The sequence below is a fragment of the Plectropomus leopardus genome, chromosome 19, assembly GCF_008729295.1.
Source record: "Plectropomus leopardus isolate mb chromosome 19, YSFRI_Pleo_2.0, whole genome shotgun sequence".
Classification (NCBI taxonomy): Eukaryota; Metazoa; Chordata; class Actinopteri; order Perciformes; family Serranidae; genus Plectropomus; species Plectropomus leopardus.
In genome coordinates this window covers 7,772,689-7,792,057 of record NC_056481.1, presented here as the reverse complement: position 1 = coordinate 7,792,057, position 19,369 = coordinate 7,772,689, and the positions used below count along the sequence as shown (strand labels likewise).

The 19,369-nt window shown below is 40.5% G+C and overlaps 1 protein-coding gene and 1 non-coding gene across 2 annotated transcripts; both read right to left on the bottom strand.

Annotated features, from left to right (window-relative positions):
• Window positions 1-338: 338 nt before the first annotated feature.
• trim8b (tripartite motif containing 8b) lies at window positions 339-14,597 on the bottom strand. Its single transcript, XM_042507310.1, has 5 exons — window positions 12,129-14,597; window positions 4,802-4,897; window positions 4,431-4,696; window positions 4,203-4,318; window positions 339-3,379 (listed from the first exon to the last, which is right to left on the bottom strand). The coding sequence occupies exons 1-5, from the start codon at window positions 12,732-12,734 to the stop codon at window positions 2,676-2,678; spliced, it is 1,788 nt and encodes a 595-aa protein (XP_042363244.1). The 5' UTR covers window positions 12,735-14,597; the 3' UTR covers window positions 339-2,675.
• Window positions 14,598-19,255: 4,658 nt separating this feature from the next.
• Window positions 19,256-19,369, bottom strand: LOC121959390. Its single transcript, XR_006106901.1, has one exon. It is a non-coding gene; the product is annotated as a U5 spliceosomal RNA (small nuclear RNA).

The window sequence follows — 19,369 nt, the reverse complement described above, 5'->3', positions numbered from 1 at the left end:
ATGCACATGGTCAAAGCTGAACCGATACTCCCCTCATACATGGAGCCGTGCAGGTCACTGTATTGTCAAAAACAAGGTCCTGAATATATTTCACAATTAAAAGTCTCCTGTTCACAGCTTAAGGGATTCTGACCCCCGAAACATTGTCAGAGGGCTTTTATTTTGAAATGGAAACAGGAAAGGTTGAGATAAAACATAAATATTTCTATTTTTTCATGCCTGTGACAGCTGCTGTAGTGAAATTTGTTAGTGAAAGGTTGTTAAATCAGTACGACCATCAAAAACCCATTTCCCCCCATCCCGAGGTTTGTAGTGACAGAGTTGACAGCAGAGGCCGGTTTAAATTTGTTCGTTTATTTGGAACCCTCCTCCAAATCACGTCTGTAATTTTTCCATTTCACAAAATATTTACAAAAAAAGATACTTTTATGTTGTTGTTTTTTTTTTCTCTTTTATGTTAACCGTTGTAACAGCTCCTTTTTAGGATGATGACAATTGCTTACATCTCGCAGTCCACTCTTGTTCTTTTAGAAAAAGTTCATGAAAAAAATTACTCCCACCCTTCTTTTCTCTCATACACTCGATTTAAAACTGCATACGTTTTGCTCCCCCCATTGTTCTTCTTTTGAGTGCTTTAAAAAACTCTTCCTTGCATGCTTTCAGCTGCAAACAGGAAGCCAAGAGCTCATGTGCTTATAGAGAGGAAGTGACATCTTTGCCCTGCAGGAAGTACAATTACAGCATCGTCAGATCCTCCAGATGCTTGATTGGTTTGGTCTGTCCAGTCTTGTCTTTTTCTCTTCAATCACAGAGTCTCTCTAGACAAGCATGAAGCCTACAGATGTACCAAATAACACAAAGTCATAGTAATTACTAAATGGAAACAGTCTTTGTCAGAAGATTTCTGTCCTGTGAGAAGCCTGATAGCAGGAAGGGAGTGCTAAGAATAATCCCCCAAACTCTTTGGGCCGAGGTCAACCGGCCCTTCAGATGCAGCTCTAGTGTCCGAGCATCTGTAGTCCAGGCATAACAAGGCGTCCACAAGTGCATTGTGGGTGTTCCATGGAAGAGCGTTTTGTGTTCAAGCCGTACGATCCATCCCTGAACTCAGCAAAGAAAGGAAGAAGTGCCGTGACGATGAAAATCAAGAGACGCGAAGGGACCCTCTTTAAAGAACAAAGTGAGCTGGGCAGAGAAAATTATGATGCTAATAACATAAGGCAACTGACCTCAGTACGACTAGAGGGGCGATTATATCAGCGAAACATGAGGCGCTATACTGGGAAGCTCAACACTGCACGGATTGAATCTCTTTTTCCCTTTAGCGTCAGTGAGAAGCCACAGATTTTCTATTAAAAGTTTATTTTCTATCAATCCATCTCCTGCTCTATAAATAAAAAAAGAAGCATGTCACGTTCTCCTCTGAGGCCTCTCTTGTTTGTTGTTTATGTGTACGATGCTGAAGTTGTGCCAGAGTGAGCGTGTTGGCTTGCATTTTACGTATAATACACTACATGAAACACTGACAGAAAATAAAGAAGAAAATAAAAACACAAAGATATCGACCCTGCCCCCGAATTGTGTGTTCTAGATTTGCGTGTGTGTGGATATAAATCTTACTTTTTTAATGCGTGATAGGCATGGGCGGTATCACAGTATCACTGTATACCAGGGTATTTAGAAAGATACCGTCAAAAATTCGGACCCTCATCTTTGTATTAAATTCATACCGGAGAGGCTGTATTGAGCATGTTTTGCATGCAGTGCGCATCATGTGCCATGGAGGTTACGCCCGGGCCACACTGCAGGTGTGAGCAGTGTGTGTTCACATTGGCAGCGTTTTTTGTTGCTGCTGCAGAGCTGTAATAATTACTGTATTTCCGTTAAGGCTGCCACCTGAAGGTCAAAGAGATTCAAATCATCAGACGGGACCCCTCAGTTGACTGAGATTGCTTCAAGTCGAGCTGTCATTTTTGCTGCGGAGTGACTGTCACGCTATTCTTTGGTAGAAGCTGCTGCTGCACAGAGAAAGAGAGGAGTGCTCTGTAAGGCTCAGAGATCACATGATCTTCTCTCCTCTGTTTAGAAGTGGTGGATTTACAGCTTACAGCAACTTAATGCGATACAGTCTCTTGCTTTTACTTGATATCTTGTGTCGGCAAAACGCATTTGTGTTGTTACGATAGCTTGTTTACCGTGTCGTGTGAATGCCGTTGTCACACTGAACATCCTGCAGAGCCCCATTAAAAATTTTTATGGAGAAAAAAACTAAATTGTCAAATATTCTCAATAACCAACCAAATCTGATCTGACTTGACATAATTCTGAATCTCGTACAGCCCTGATTTTCACAATTAAAAGCACAAACTCGTTTCTGAAGCCGTGCAGTTAAAGCATCAACGCAAAACTCCTGCAAATGTTTCACAGTAACATTGGGGGGGTGTATGCGCCACACACTGATACGATCATATACTGTATACCCCAATGAAACGACTGGAAGGTATGAAAAAAAAATACCGCCCAAGCCTAGCGTGAATAGTATTACTGTGTTTTTTCCGGTTAATAAGACGGTAAAGGTGTGCTATTTTGGTGCCTGTCTCTATATGCAAGTGTGCGTGTGTGTTTGTGTGTGTGTGTGTGTGTGTGTGTGTGTGTGTGTGTGTGTGTCTACTCTGTTAACTGGTGACGTAGTGCTTTGTCGACGGCTGCCCGTACAGCCCGTAAAAATCTGCATGTCTGTGTGTCTGCGATGCGTCTATCCAGTCCCTCACTGCTAAACCCTGCATGGACGGACCCCCGGAGGCCAGGCCGGGAGGAGGGGGGTAGTCCTGGGCACTGACCCAGGGGAAAGAGCCAGAACGCGGGTACGGAGGGTGGCTGCGGTGGCCTGACACTGATGGCACTCCGGAGCAGTAGCAGTTATCCATCGTGCACACCAGGATCTTACGGCCACCATATTGAGGCAGCACGGCCTGCTGGGAGGAGTGCGAGGAGCTGCTGCCTCCGGGAGGAAAGTGCGATGAGCCGAACACGGAGCCTGAATGGTGGTTACTCAGAGAGCCGCTTCCGCTTCCCGTGCCTCCACTCTCGCTGATGTGAGGCGGGCCGCAGGGGCCGAGAGGCTGCTGATTGGTGGACTGACCTTCTCCGGAGGCAGAGCCGGAGCCCAGGTAGGGCTGCTTGGCTAACGACGAGGAGGAAGATGAGGAAGAAGAGGAGGAGGAGTCCTTGAAACCAGGAGCGGCGTTTTTTCCGACGTTCCCGTTCCCCTCCGGGAAGGCCGTGGAATGTTTCCGTTTCTCTGCTCCAGAGCCGGAGCTCTGACCGCTGGGATACGCAGGAACAGACTGTAGGAAGGTGGAGGGAGGGGTGAGGGGAGCTGAGAGGAGAGAGAAGATGTGAAATAAGAGGAGTAGTAATTAACATAAAAAACAATCATGATTATGATTAAAGAAGATTTCCAAACGCTCAAGGCTAATAAGATTGAAGACTTTTTAATAACCATTTTCCACTAAAATTAGCACGTGCATGCAGCCTTTTCAAACATGGGTAAACCTGCTAAATATAGGCGGTTGACTGCATTCCCGCTGCCAGCGAACACACCTGTGGAGCACACGAGTCTGCCTTTCTATCAGCTTTTGTGTGGATTGGTGTTTTAGCACTGCTTAGGAGGAACTAATTAGTGACAGCGCATCATTGCATCTTGCCAGGTGAGGAGCTGAGATTAGAGCGTTCACCTGGGTGCTGTGTTCCCGTCAATGCTGATGAAAAACCTGAGTCTACTGCAGAGTCATTTGACCCGGGTGTGAATGTTGATCGTAAACATTCTCATTGCATTAAAAAGCCAGATGTTAGCGGGTGTTGGCATTTTTCTGTATAGTGGGAATGAGGCTCAAGACTATTTTAATGGCACTTGGAATGATATTCAAGATCAATGTTAAAATAACCAAAATTGAAGAGAGAGAAAAAAAACCAATAAGCGCCATCAATTGTAGAAGTTTAAGGAAAATTTTGCCCAAATAATTGTGACATAAAACATGACTTTGTTGTCTCGGTGAGGAGGCAAGGGTAGAACAGAAATGGAAAATGGCTGACGTTTAATAAGTTTTTATGGCGATTTTATCATCTTTAATTAATTAATTAAATGTATTTTTAAAGGATTTGTAGGTAACCTGTTAAAACTTGATGGTTTGAAATCCTACCTTCCAGCGTTCTCTTCAAGCTCTTCTCTCTTTTTGAGATTTCAGAGAGGAATAGTTTAGAGTTTAGATTCCCCACTTTGTAAGGAGGGAGAGTGCTGCCCACACATGCCTGAGACCTGCAGAAAGTGCCAAGAGACATGCAAAATTCAAGATAAGACGTCAGCTTGGAGACATCACCTGCGTATCAAAGACCTACAGGCAAAAAAACCCCCATAACTTTTCTCTCACCTGTCTGTGAGGATTTTAACAGGCTTGGTGTTTTTCATGAAGCTCAGTTCCTCCGCCTTGCTGAAGGCCGTGTGGATGGAGCTCAGCAGCTTCTGGGCCTCGTGGCGCTGCTCACCCAGAGCTAAAACCTGGGCGGCGTTCTCCTGGCAGAACCGGGCCTGAGCCCGGTCCAGAGCCTCCAGTGTCCGACCGAGATCCTCCTCCAGCAGCTGGTGCATCCGCTGGTACTGCAGACGCACCTCCTCTTTCAGCTCACACACCCTGTCCTGCAGAGGAACAAACACAACATCAGTCCGCTTTTTGTGTTATGCAACGGCGTGGGGAACCTCTGAAAATGTGTGTAGTTAACGCCCACAGATGTAAAAACATACCTCCACCACACACTTGTCAGAGTCGAGTTTGCAGAGCTGCTCTTCGATCTCCTGCACTCGCTCCTCCACACGCTCCTGCTGCCTTAACAGGCTTTGCTGTGAGGTGAGGGAGAGAGAAAGAAAAAAAGGTCTTAAGCTTTGGGAAGTTCTGACCTCAGCTCGCCACAAGCATCCCCTCCCCATGCCGGAGATATTAGAATCCGGGAGCCAGCTAATTTAGTCTCCAACCAACACACAATCCCTGCGGGGGAGGAGGGAGGGAGTGCTGTCATAGCAACCAACAGCTATTTTGTGTTTGCATTAGTGAGTGAGGACTAATGTTGGGGGAGCAGAGATAGATAAATGGGCAGAAAAAGCTCCAGCAGCTCTCCCCTCAGTGCACCTCCTCTCTGTACTTAAAAAGATGTATTCACACAGAAGAAGCTGCTCTGTGAGCTGTGGCAATGTTGTGGCAACAACACTTGTTATTTCTAGGACGACGACGGCATGTGAACAACAGCAGACGCCTGCTCAGGCAAAACTGAGATGCCCATCCGGCTCTGCTTGAGGCCAAAATAAATTAAAAAACATAATTAATGGCTCCATATGAGACCAACAATCCTTTATGTTGCTCCCTGCAACGTATCAGTCTGAGTAAGAATGTCATTGACACAGAATTGCTAATCCTTCATGTTATTAATATTTAATGTGGGATATGAATAATCCTCAATCAACATTTAATGATAGAGAAGCGTGCTGATAAGATGGTACAGAGAAAAATAACACGGTGATGCAAACATGACAGATTTAAATAAACAATACAAACAGTCTTTATGAGAATGCTAATGCTAATGAGCACAATGACAATGCTAATGTGCTTATGCTAAGTGTTGTGGTGTGTTGGTATGGTAACTTTTGTCACGTTTTGCAAGTATTTGGTCATCAACACAAGTAGGGCTGAAACTTACGTTTATTTTCATTATTCCTTTACTAATTAATAAATCATTTCGTCAGTAAACTGTCTTATTTTGTCCCAAAAATAATCCAAAACTAAATTTATTCAGCTTACCATCATATAAGACAAAGCAAAGCCTAAAATCCTGTCTTTTGAGAAGTTGTAATGTGGCAAATGTTTGGTATATTTAAGGAATAAATAAATAAATGATTTTTTATATTAACATTTAAAACTGTTTAAGACTGTCATTAGCTTTGCAGGTATGTGGAGCTGCAATTAACAATCAAATTTATAACCATTAAATAAGCTATTAATTTGTTGATGAATCAATTTGTTTAATCAAAGCTACTAAGTCTATGAAATGTAAAAAAAAATATAGAGAAAAGCCCCTTTAATCTTCAAAATACTTCAAAAACAAATGCTTAGTTTTAACGCCTGTTTCTTTAAGCCCCCCTCCTGAAAAACCTCAGTGTGCTTTGATTGGTCAGCATTTCCACGCTACTGAGTCTCTGCATCTTTGGACAGTCATTGCAGTCGGGAATGACTGTGACGGAGAATAGCTGCAATTTCTACCATAAAAAATAATCAGCAAAGGCTTCTAAACACAACTGGACATGTTCCAGCAGGAATATGATCCAAACTGGGGAGAAATTAACATCAGCAAACAAGATGTTTTCCTGGAGTGGATGGATATATAAAGAAATATGTCACGAGCTGACGTCAACTTGTAGCCAAAAACATTGTAAACTGAGTATTCAGAACGGTCTGAAGGTCTGAGGTCTGAGGTTTTTGCTAACAGCATTTAATGCTCAAATGTAGCCATATTTATTATCAATATTTGACCTTTTAACATTATATAGAGGACCGAAATATTTTTTTTTTAAAAAAAAGCATAAGAGGTGCCCTGCAAAAGACCAACACAGTCAGAGAGATTCATCCACTGGGGAGCACGAATACAAAATTTCATGCCAATAGCTGCTGATGAAAGGAGATTAAATTTGTCATTAATTCCACAAGTCAATAATCAGTAGTTTTTTTTTTACTGTTCACAACACCATCATTATCATCATCATCATCATCCTCATCATCATCCAATCATCCCCACTGACCAGCAGCTGATTTTATCATTAGTGATCAGCTGCTGTAGAGCTCGATTGGAATGAAAACCCGCATAGTCTTGGGCCTCAGTGGCACATGGCTGGAAACCACTGCCCTAGATATCTCTCTCTCTCTCTCTCACACACACACACACACACACACACACACACACACACACACAGACATCTTCATACTCATTAGCACACACACACACACACACACACACAGTTGGCATGGTGAGATCCAGGACTGTGACCTGGTTGTGCTGATTGATTGAGTTAGGCTCCGAGCAGAAGCCAGGGGAAAAACAGGGTCGAAGGAGCCGATCCTCCCCGCAGGGGGGTAGCAGCTAAATGTATGGGATACCTTTGGGTGAGGGAGGGGGAGAAAGTGTGTTGGGGGTATAAGAGGGGAGGGTGCTCTTTAGCTGTCATTTCACCACAGCGTCTTTTCCATCAGAGCCATCAAAGCAGGAGAGCGGGGCCCGAGGGAAGGTCGGCCCTCGCCTCGAGTGGCTGGTGGATGGTGTGAGGTGAATTTGGTGGGGGGCTGGCGGAAGTGAAAAGCATGTGTGTGTGTGTGTGTGTGTGTGTGTGTGGAGAGGGGGGTCCACTCCACATTCCTTGATTGCATTCAACATGGAGGATGTTTAAGTAGGGTTAACATGGCTAAAATGAATGTCACAATGTTATAAAATTATTTTTTATATCCCCCATGAAATCATTTAGCAGTAAAGCACCACAGTCTTGTCTTGTGATCATTTTCTGAGCAGAAGAAGTAACACTTATTGAGGATTTGGTATTTACGGCTCTTTACATCTAATAAAATTGTTTATAATGGTTTTATTATGTTAGTTGAAGTTAGAACCCAACCGAAATGTCAAACACTGCTTCTGATATGTCAGGATTTAATGGGTTTTTTGTTGTTGTTATTGGTAGTAAATAGATATCTTATAGTTTGGGACTGTTGGTTGCACAAAATAAGAAATTTGAAGACATCACTGCGGTAAATTAAAATTTGCCTACAGATCCATCAAATTTAATGCTTGTTTTATCCCCTTTCTAAATTTGTTTTTTGTTTAATTCTGAGTTCTCAATGTTCTACTCTGCATGTACTTTTATTTTATGTCAGTGTCACTTTTTTTGTCTGTTTATACGTCCCTACACTTGCCTTCACTTGTTTTATTATCACTGCGATTCACAATAATAGAAGTCTCAAAAAAGGAAAAAAAGAAAATGGCCTTTTCCCATATTTTTCTGATTTTTTGGGGGGATTAAATGTATCAATTACCTTCTAAAAAAAGTGTTATCTGATTGAGACAATGAAAACAATTGTTAGCTGCAGCCTTACTTTTTATTTATGTATGAATATTTACAAAAATAGTTTTTAAATCCATCTTAAAACTCATTTGTAATACTTTACTTTTAACCCAGAAGGAGAGTTACCATAATTGTTTCTCTCTCTCGCTCTCTCTCTCTCTCTCTCTCTGTGTGTGTGTGTGTGTGTGTGTTAGTTCCTGTGTAACTTTGCTACTTATTGACTGTACAGCAATTTGGTCAACTTCGTTTTTTAAAAACTTGCTTTATAAAAAAACTTTGATTGGATTGTAAAGCTTCAATGGCCATTTGTTTTTAGTGTTAATTAGCATATGCTAGCACAGGACTGACCTGAATTCTTCACAACTTCTTCCAATGCCACGATAATTGACGTCCAAATCAGTATATGAATGCTCCATACATATATCAATGGTTAAGTCTGACTAGCTCTCATCTAATGTTAGTCACTCGCTGTCCACCACTATAGAAACTGGGACAGATTGACCACGTAACAGGCTTACAGTCACGCTGGCAAGATGTCAAAAAAGTGAAGCATCGAGAATAATTTCACAATTTGTGAAGATGACTCCCAAAAAGTCAAGTGCCAGATATGTTGGCACGTCACAAATCTAATATGAGCTTGGCAAATCACCTAAAAAAAAACGTGCATATCTCTTAGCCGTCAAGCAAAGTGGTCTTTTATTAAGCAGTTATGGGTAATGTTACTGTGACACAGAAGCTGACAAAGTGGCAAACTGTCACATTTTTTATGGTGCATAAAAGTCTTGGCATATGTCCTCATCTTTAGTTACTTCCCCATTGCAGATATTTGTCATTGAAGCCTTGATGCAAAAAAATAAATACAAATTTTAAAAAAGGGTATACAGGACAGCTCTATGCTAGCATGATTAACAGTTAAAGGCCTAATAATACAATATTATCACAATACTTAAGTGACGATACAATATTATTGTAATTTTTAATTGATTGTGATAAAATATACTGTAATATATTGTGTTTTATTACCTTTTTAAAACCAAAAATTTTGTCCCCAAAGGAAAACTTCGTTAACATCTGATTGTTTTAATATAAAAAAGTTCAGTTCATCATCTCACCTCAATTTTTACTGCAGCAAAATGTATCTATTGGACTGAAAAAGTAACTGATTTTATTATTCATTCATTCATTTTCCAAAATGAAAAAAATATTCAATACTATATTAATTTTTCCCCATTATACCTGTTTAACATCAGCATGTCAGCACAGTCATACACCATTTTTACCACAGACATTTTGACTTGTTGCAGTAGGAACATCACAGGTGTATTAAATAAAATGAATGATGGCTGCATTCCACTTTGGGGAGGTCCTGGTGTTACGATGCTGGCTTACTGAAACACTGAGTCATCGTTAAGGTTATATATATCACACCTGTGCTTTCTCTACTACGACATGCCAAAATGTCTGCTGTGAAAAAAGGTGTATTGTGTGCCTAATTGAATCGAGCTCTGCTTATCCCTGAGCCTGAGTATAGATGATGTAGGACAAGCTCTAAATGTTAAAGATTTAACAGCTTTTAAATTCAGACCAGGTCCCGCCCGATGGCCCTTCCTGTGCCCCAGGCGACCGATTAACTATACATAAAGCTGAGTCATAGCATTACCGACAGGAAATACACCCGAGCATGACACCTAAACAGGGTGTTGGGTGAACAACATGAGTCACTGAGGTCTTCATGGTTCTCCCTCTGACTAAACTGCCCCGCCACACACCCCTTTAAAAAAAAAGGTGGAGGAAAACCAATACGACCAGCTTGAACCGACAACAGCGAGCACCAAAGCCCCAGGAAGGGAAGAGGTTAATAAAAAAAGCCCCAAGTAGACCGCAGAATCAAGTGACGAATCACTTTAATCCCCCTTCCCCTTGTCTACGCTCCCACCCCCCCTCACAACTGGCGATCCCTGAGCTAGGATGCACCTGTGCTGCGGAGATAAGGCCCTCTGAGGGCCCCTCATTGTTCCACCCTCGACTGCATTGTTTGTCATTCCAACAGATGAGAATGGAGGCTGGAGTGAATCGCAACTGAAAAATGCACAAGACTCTCACACAGGCGCTAAAAAAAAGGGAAACAGTCAAAATGCAATTGTGTCTCAAAATGGAAAATTCTGTTTTGGATAAAATGAAGTGATAAATAATCAAACGATTGAGAACTTTGTACCCAAATTCTCCTCGCTTAAAAATTACTTTTAAACATGCTCTTTGTTCTGTTGATGTTTCCTTAAGGATTACAAAAGGATAAAAATGACCTCACTGGCTTGTGTGAAGCTATGTTCTGCTCCTTCAGTGGGCACTTAGCCATCACTTATTGATCACTGATGAATTGGCAAATTCTTCCAAGCAGGTTGACAACTACCGGTTATCTTCTCTCCCACAGAGCAGGCTGTAAGACCACTAATAGATCACTTTCTTGGTTGTCGATAAAATGCCCAAGGAGGGTTGCAGCAATATACCAGTTTTAAGGCATACCATGATATGTACGTTTGCTTATCTAAGATACTGAAAAAATGCAACTATATGCAGCAATACCCATACTGTGGCTGCATCATCTATTTGGATTTTACCCATTCATATTTTCATTTTTAGGATGCCTTTTAACATCAGGCAAGGGACTCCTGATGAAAATTTGCTCTCCAGCTAACTCAGGTGCATGTACGTTTGTTAAAATGTGGATTCTCATGTACATCGTCCCTTTTTTTTTTAATAAGGGACACCTTTTCAACATACCTACATTAAAAATGGTTTCAAATCTTACAATATTTGCTAAACCAATAAAACCCTTTCTGATCAATATTAATAATTTTGTAATACCATGACACTGAAATACTTTCTGAGATGGTCATCATAGCTGAAAATCTCATACCGTATCAACCCTATGTACACGAGTTTCCCAAAGCCCAAAATTAGGTCTTAAAATGTCCCTCATTGTTTGACCAACAGTCCAAAACCCAAAAGATGTTCAGTTCATTATCACAAAAGATGTATTCAAATATGAGAAGCTAGAGGATGGATTCTTGGATGTACTGCACTTCTCTCTTGAAAAAGATTGTCTCGATGAAGAAAAGTCAGTAATTGGAAAGCTGAAAACACAATTCTTGGCATTGCAAAGAACCGCTAGCATCCTCGCTACTGTACTCTTAGACGAATGCACATTTATTAGTTAAGGCATTAATAAAATATTTTGTTTCAGAGGGGTCTTTCAGAGGGGTCTGGGGCTCTTGATGTGGGTACCGCCCCATAAAGGCAACTGTAGAGGAAACACTGCAGTGAGAAAAAATAAATCATGTGTACAAATTAAAGAATTTGATGCGTCAATACTCATTTTATAATTGCATCATAGCCATTAAATTAGAATTGAATCATGAGGTGCCTTAAGATTCCCATCACTAGTGCCTCCCCAGTGAGCCAGTGATGAAGTCGTACCACCGGCTGTAACTTTGCGTCTGTCACAGTTAGAGGTGCACGATGATATCAGCACGTCATCAGCAGAAATTGGCTTTGCAATGAAATATCGGAATTGGCCAACATGCTGATTTCTGCCGATATCACAAAACAATTTTTTTTAATTGACAAAGTGAACATGTAGAAAGTATCAGCCCAAATTTGAAGTATTTTTGTTATTTTGCACAATGAATGAATATTACATATATTTCGCAACATTTTATGTTATGTTATGGCCATCTGGATAAGAGTACGCACAACATGATGTTTATTCCACTACAGGAGAGACTTGATGATCACTAAAATTAGGTAGTGAAAATAAGTGGATATATTGATATCGGTATTGGCCAAATTCGTTGACATGTATCGACAAAAAAATCCAATATCGTGCATCCCTAGTAACAATGTTAGAGCGTGACTACACCTTTAAGTAAATAAACAAGTATGTATTTATTTAATGTTTACGAGATGTGATTCTTACTCTGATGTCATTGCGTCGCAGCTCCACGTCAGTGACCGCGTGGCCGTGGCTCGGGTGGCAGCGTGCGAAGCAGCAGTACTGGCACACGGCTGTCTGCTCGGCCTCGCAGTGGTACAGCCTGTACTCGTCGTGCTGTAGGCAGGTCCAGGCTTTCACCGCCTCTGCCTCCACCAACAGGTGCCCGAGGGCTGAGCATGGCTGCTGCAGGTGTGTCTGGACGTGGGACTGGCAGCACGGGGCGTTGCAGCGCAGGCACACCTTGACAGCAGGGAGTGGTGGGCCTCGGCGACACAGGATACACTGCAGCGCCGGCGTGGTGGCCTTCTCCACGCTCAGGGCGTTGTACTTCTCAACTATGTTGGACAGTTTGTGGTTCTTCTCCAGGCTAGGCTTCTGCGTGTAAGCATGATTGCACTCGGGGCAGCGGGCCAGCGAGGAGTCTTTGGCCCAGGCCTCGCTGATGCAGCCCCGGCAGAAGTTGTGCTTGCAGGGCAGCTGGATGGGATCTGAGAACACGTGCAGGCAGATGGGGCAGATGAGCTCCTCCTCAAAACAGTTCCTCCACGTCTCAGCCATGTCAGAGGCCATCATGGCACGGGCAGGCATACACTATTTTCCCCACTTCTACCAGACCTTTCTTTCCTCGCAGGGAAACCTGACACTCGCAGTCTTGAGAAAAAGATAAAAACAGACCCGACACTGTCCTGACAGATCACTCTGTGTGTTTGTGACCAAACTGAAGGAGACTCCCTGACAGATGACGAGTATTGCTTATTGCTGCAGCATGAAGGCAAATTCCAGAAAACTGACCAGAGAAGGCTTCAGGCAAGGATGACAACACCTTGGTGATTTCAACACACACAGCAGGGGCTGACGTTATGCAGATTACAGTAAACGGTGCTTTCCTTTCCTCTAGATCACACACACACACATAAACTGGGCCTACAGCTTCTGTGTGTGTTTATGGGCCTACAGGAAGCTAAAAAGCCTGTCAGCTACAGGTAAACCATGAAAGGCACAGAACTAAATACCTACACAATTACTCAAATGAACATGAGGTGAATCAATCTCTGTGTAGCACATGAAAAGACACTTGATCCCTTTTCTGCTCGGGCCACCCTTACCTTGGGAGCTTCCTTCACTTCGTCGGATTATGATTGACTGTGGACCAATTCAGACCAACAAACGAAGCATGAAAAGCTTCAGTCCACACCCTGATTACTATTCACACAAAGAGAGCTTTTTAAAGGAAAAAAAACCTGAATGTGTTTTCTCTGGACCTCAAGGACGCTCAATAATCACAACGCAGCGCAATGCTTTTGTCCGCTGAATCATAAATAAGTATCCGAGGAGCCTCCACCTGCAATTTAATTATACATACAACCAGCGACGGTTTGGCAGTAGACGAGAAATACAGTTTTACGAGTCAGATTAACAACACAGCAACCCCCAGCTCTTCAATTTAACATAACATTTCTATTTGATGAATAACGCCTGCTATGTGGCACAGCTCGCATATCTGTACACAAGGCCTCGGATTTTTTTTCCACCAGGTTTCAGTCGACAACAAAGGCCTTATAATCTCATTAAACGGGAAATCATACCATCATTTCGAGCTTGTTTACTGCATAGTTAATCGTTTTAATAGTCGAGTCCAGCTCCTGCGCACAAAACAAAGGGTTTTAGGATCCGCAGGAATGTTGGCTGCTGTTGCAGAGCCTTTTGGTTTCCCCCCTCCGACACATCTATCAAATATCTCTTCAAACCAAAGATTTGATCCTGCTTTTTATCTTCTTTTTCACTTTACCACCTTATTCACCTATCGTCGCCTCAGCCTTTAGCCAACAACATTATTTTTCTACTTCCTTATCTCGGTTAAATCGCGTAAATTACCTCAGACGTCACCTCACCATTTTCTACCAGGTGCAGATAAACACTACATTAACCGACAAACACGATTAATTTCGGGCATTATTTTTTAAATGCAAACATATTTGTGTTATTTAACTAATAGAAATACAAAAATATACCCTCCTAATCTTAAAGGGGACGTCGCTTTTTCTGTCCTTGTTAGGGGTAGCTGTCATCAGCCATCTTGCAAATCCTCATTTAAAAAAAAAAAAAAGAAAAAAAGGAGATATCCGCCGAGGCTGTTTCACCAAAGCTGCTTTTCGATAGCTGACCTACACAGGCACATTAACGGCAAACTCCCGTCATTTTTAAGAGAGAAAAAACGCCTATTTGTCGTTATTATAGGTCCAAACGGAGCAGGCTTGACGTGGTTATTTTTTTGGTTCTGTCTGGTCGGTGTGTCCGGAGTGAGCAGAGTCTGTGGTTCATAAAAATCCAACACGGTGGAGGATAATAATCGGTGTTTTCTCCCCCTTTCTTTCTCTGTCTCTATCGGTCAGGCTTTAGAGAGAGGAGGAATGCAGGCGAGCTGGACTGGTCTCCAAAACCAGCGTCAACGAAACCAGTATAACGTAATACTTCCGGTGAAGCTTTTCAAAATAAAACACTTTTTGAGTGCAGATTCTGAGGTTAAACCGGTCTGATACATTAGCTTTTTATGTATTAATCTGTAGTGAACTGACATTTTTTACTTAAAGGCCCAGTATGCAGAAATTAAGGCCATCTATTGGCAGACATTGCATATAATATTTATTTTATTAATGTATTTCACCTTTTTTATTATTATTATTATTATTTTGTTTTCATTAGTTTATAACCGCCTGAAAAAAAGAGTTTTGTTTTTGTTACATTAGAATCAATAAATATCTATGTATGGAGCATGTCCTCCTCCACCATCCATGTATAAAGAGAACTGGAAACAGCGTTGGAGGTGGGACCAATTAAAACTTATGAAAGTTAGTCATATAGTGCCCCAGTCAAAGTCAATGGGTTTTTTGAATGGGTTTTTGGTTTGAAGCCTGAAATTAGGTCTGCGATTAACACAAGCTGAAGGGACTTTCTCATTTTGTTTTATGACATAAAATATATCAGTACATACCCCACTCACAAATTTTGAGCCTGTTATGAGTCTTTTTCCAGATGTGTTTCCAAGGCGCTTTTAGAGCGGTTGCACCTGCTGTGATGAATCTCAGTGTGATCGCCCCTAAACGTTAGCTTTTTATTTCTACTACTTTTTTTGCCCCAGAGCTGCAGTGATCCAATGTAAAAATCCCATGGGCTTTTAGATGAGGGAACCAGGGTGACGTTAGCTTCCAGGTTGGTCTACAGAAAAACATTATCCCTGGGCCACTATATTGTACACAGATTAATCAGTAGTAAAAAAGTAAGAATTTTTTATTTATACGTCCAGTGTGAGGAATGTAGGGGCAGATATCATATATAATATTCATAACTATGTTTTTGTTAGTTTATTATCACTTGGGAATAAGGAACTGAACTTGTGGTGTGACTTGGATTCTTATTTTTAAAATATCACGACCCTCCCACAAACTACATTTACTACATTTCTCCTTAAGCCTCCCTGAGTGACTGGGGGGAAATACATGACCCTCAGTCTGCAATAAACAACCATATTTCACAGTTTATGGCTATGATAATGGTGCGATTTTGGAGACTTTTAAAGAAAAAATCTGCTTTTTAAACCCACTTGCAGGTTTTGAGGTACTTAAGGTATTTTAGATAAATACAAAATGTGACCAGTTCAGGTTGAATGTCCCTCCCCAAAGCCAAATCAAAAAACATATTTCCCTTCTTGGTGCTAAATGTTTTTTATGAAGTGCCTAACCCATTTCTGCACCATCCCCTCCCCTCCCATAAAAACAAACAAATAATCCCTAAGAATCTTGTTTTCGTTACCCTCAAACGAGTCATTACTATCTACAAAGGGAGCACATCCTCTTCATTCACATATGTATGACAGAAGAGAAATGGAAACTTAATTTACAACTCTAGCTACAGACATGATCTTATAGGACATGATGCATTGCTCTTTTTTAACAGCACAATAAAAGTCTTTATCATAAAAACAGACCAGATCCTGACAGTCATTGTTTAGATAAATGGCACCACTGCCCTCAAGTACTTCTCATTTTTTTAAGTTAATGTGATTCTGTTCATCTTGCCACTATTTTTAACAGGAGCTATTTTAATGAGCTTTTAGTTTCCTATCTCTTCACTTTACGCCATCCTGTAATGTTAAGTGTAAGTGTGTCTATATATGTCTTTTTGTGAACATCATGTCTTTTATAAATAAATAAATGAATGCAGCAGCTTTTGAAATAGGCACAGGGGTAAAAGCTCAACATTTTGGGCTCCCAGTTTTGTAATAACATGAAATTACTTTTGGGCCTTTTATGGACCCTCTCCAGCTGCGGGGCTTTTACTGCTCTTTTCTTTACCTGCTCCATTTGTAGCTTCACACATTGTGTAGGAAAGAAAAACTGGAACACTAACAGGGTGTTTTGTTTTGTTGCATCACAGGGTGTTACATACATATTATATAAAACAATCAATCCCTCAAACACTTATTGATAATTTATGAGTTCACCCACATCGTCTGCACCACCTGCTTATGGACCAGCATGCAGCCAATGCATCAGAAAAACAAAAGGAAATTATATTTTAACCTGCGTCTCATGACTAAACCACACCAATACATTATTTCAGTCAGAATATAAGTTAACCAGTCTTTATAAATATGAGTCTTTAAAGCTGCACTTATTAAAGTTGCACCACTAAAGAGCAAAAAAGCTCCGAACAGAATAACAAACACACATCCCTGAAATATGACCACCTTTATTGCTATGCTAACTAGAAATGTGTAAGACTAGTCAACTGGTCACTGATTTTCTCATACTAAGCTCAGTTGCGTCCAGGTGAAACAGACTACACAAAGACCAGATCTTAATGACACATTTCCTTTCCTCTGGGGCTGCCTGCTGTGACATGGCATCAAAACATGGTGCTAAAAAAGGCTACAAAGCTTTAGAGAGCTGCATATTTGGGTGATTATTCTCTGTGGGTTTGTCACAAGCCACCTCATATGTCAGTCATTTGATTTAGCTTTGTTATGATGTTTTTTGAGTTCTTATTTATGTAACAAACCATACTTTGCTTTATTCTGAAGCGGAGTCACCCAGCTTCCTGTCTGCATCAAGCAGTCTGCGGCTGACCTGACGCAGTTTCTCGGCAACATCAGCCACCCCCTCCTCCCTCCCCGCCGCCCTCCCCTCCCTCCTTCCGGATCAATGCTACGGCCGTCACGTGACCTGTCACACAACTGATGTGTGTCACGTTTTAACCGGGAGGAGCTGTGGGACGAACCAGGGAGGAAGGGCAGGGAATCATACTTAAAGGGCTTACTGCATTTGTTAATGGCTTGGACGCTCATGATGTCCCTCTGGGGCAGAACTGCACATCTCTGTGTGTGAGTGATTACGCATGCTGGTGTTGCAGGAAAATACAACCGTAATTTTCCTGCAGAGACTAATATGGTTGCAACATGCATTAATATGATATTCCAATAAAAGCAAACGCTATATTCATTATTCATAGTGGTAGAAGGAGTTTTCATATCCTTTACTGGAGTAAAAGTACCTCTGACACATTATGAAAATACCTCAATAAAAGTATCAAATATTATCTGCAAAATATACTTTAAGCGGTGATGTAATGTATAAGTACATTTTCTCAAGAACTGTGCTTGAGTATATTTTTAGGTGGTTTTACTTTACTTGATTATTATTTTGATTACTTCAGCTCCACTACAGTTCAGGGAGAAATGTTGTATTTTTTACTCCACTACATTTATTTGACAAAATTAATAACTTTGCAGTTTAAAATTGATAAATCTGTAATATAAGGATAAAACTTAATTGATCCTCTAGGGTAAATTCATAAGCAGTAGATAAAGTAATGCACACATTATTGCATCAACAATTGTAATCCAACAATATGAGATACATTATTCTAAAATTAGTCATTTTGGATATTTTTACTTGATGTATATTTTGACACTAATACTTTTGTACTTAAACAAAAAATTAAACTTAAAATTTTGAATGCAGAACTTCAAAGTATTTCTACACTGTAGTAGAGGTGGAGGATATGGTCCTACAATATTATCATGATATTTCAGGGCATTTTTGCAATAACGGTATCCTTGACAAAATATGCACAATTGGTATTATATTACCAATTTCAAGAACACATTGCAGCAAAATAACTGTTATAGTTTTCCATGTCAACATAAACATAACAATTCCCCTTCAAATTTTCAGTAAAACTAAATGATTATCTCCCATTTATTTAGTTTACAAACAAGTTACTTTGTTTTTTTTACTTTGTTGAAACTGACAATAATCATGCTATGTGCATTTGATTATGAAAAGTATTGTGAAAAAAAATAGCAATCTCACCTTTACTTCAGTTATTTTCAAACGGGAGACTTTTTACAAATATTTCCATTTTTATAAAGACTGCTTTAAAGTTTCAGTTATAGTCATAAGTTTGTTCAACAATGTAAAAAAAAAACATTTTCATTCTTTTTCTGGTTTACTGTACCTGATAATAACATTTCCGCAATACTGTGATACCATGAAACCATGATATTTTCTGAGTGTTCATACCATAAAAAATCTCATATCGTCGCAGCCTAGTTGTTAATAAACCTGATTCTGATTTAAAAACCAGCATGAAAGAAGCAAAAAGAAATTAGTCTTTGTAAAAAAATAAATAAATAAAATAAAATAAAAAAGTGTTTCAGGATATTGAGTAAAACTGAACATTAAACACTTAAAACTAACAATGTAACATTCCATATTTTGACTGATATTTATGTTAAATGTGGCAACACTATGATATAATCCATTTTGCGTGATGAGAATTTTACTCCTGGTGCTTTTATTACTTCTGTAACGGCATACTGAAGTCATAACTTATGCTTGAGTTAATTTCAAATACAACATGTTGAAATTATTTGAATTTTGATGCCTTTATTGTTGTTGCATGGTCACATACAAGGAGGCATACTGTCTTTCATAATGAACAACCGCTCCTATACTTAATGCTGTAACATACAAAACACACACAGCTTTGCTGAAAGCAAACTAGTATCGTTGTCCTGACTAAAATATTCTTTTTGAACAAGAAAGGGAAGCCCCGCGTTAGCAGGGCATCAAAAAATTGAGTAAAACTCTTAGTGTTCCTCTCCACGGAAATCTTTAGTAAAAGGCGAAAGATTTATACGATCTGAAGAGAAACAAGAGTGA

What these genes read in the sequence shown, in the direction of transcription:
- trim8b (XM_042507310.1), bottom strand. Translation starts at nt 12,734, where the DNA reads ATGCCTGCCCGTGCCATGATGGCCTCTGACATGGCTGAGACGTGGAGG. An exon ending in CTGACAAGTGTGTGGTGGAG is followed by an intron (nt 4,697 to 4,801) that starts GTATGTTTTTAC and finishes GTTCCTCTGCAG; the next exon opens with GACAGGGTGTGTGAGCTGAA. An exon ending in CTTGAAGAGAACGCTGGAAG is followed by an intron (nt 3,380 to 4,202) that starts GTAGGATTTCAA and finishes CTCTCCTCTCAG; the next exon opens with CTCCCCTCACCCCTCCCTCC.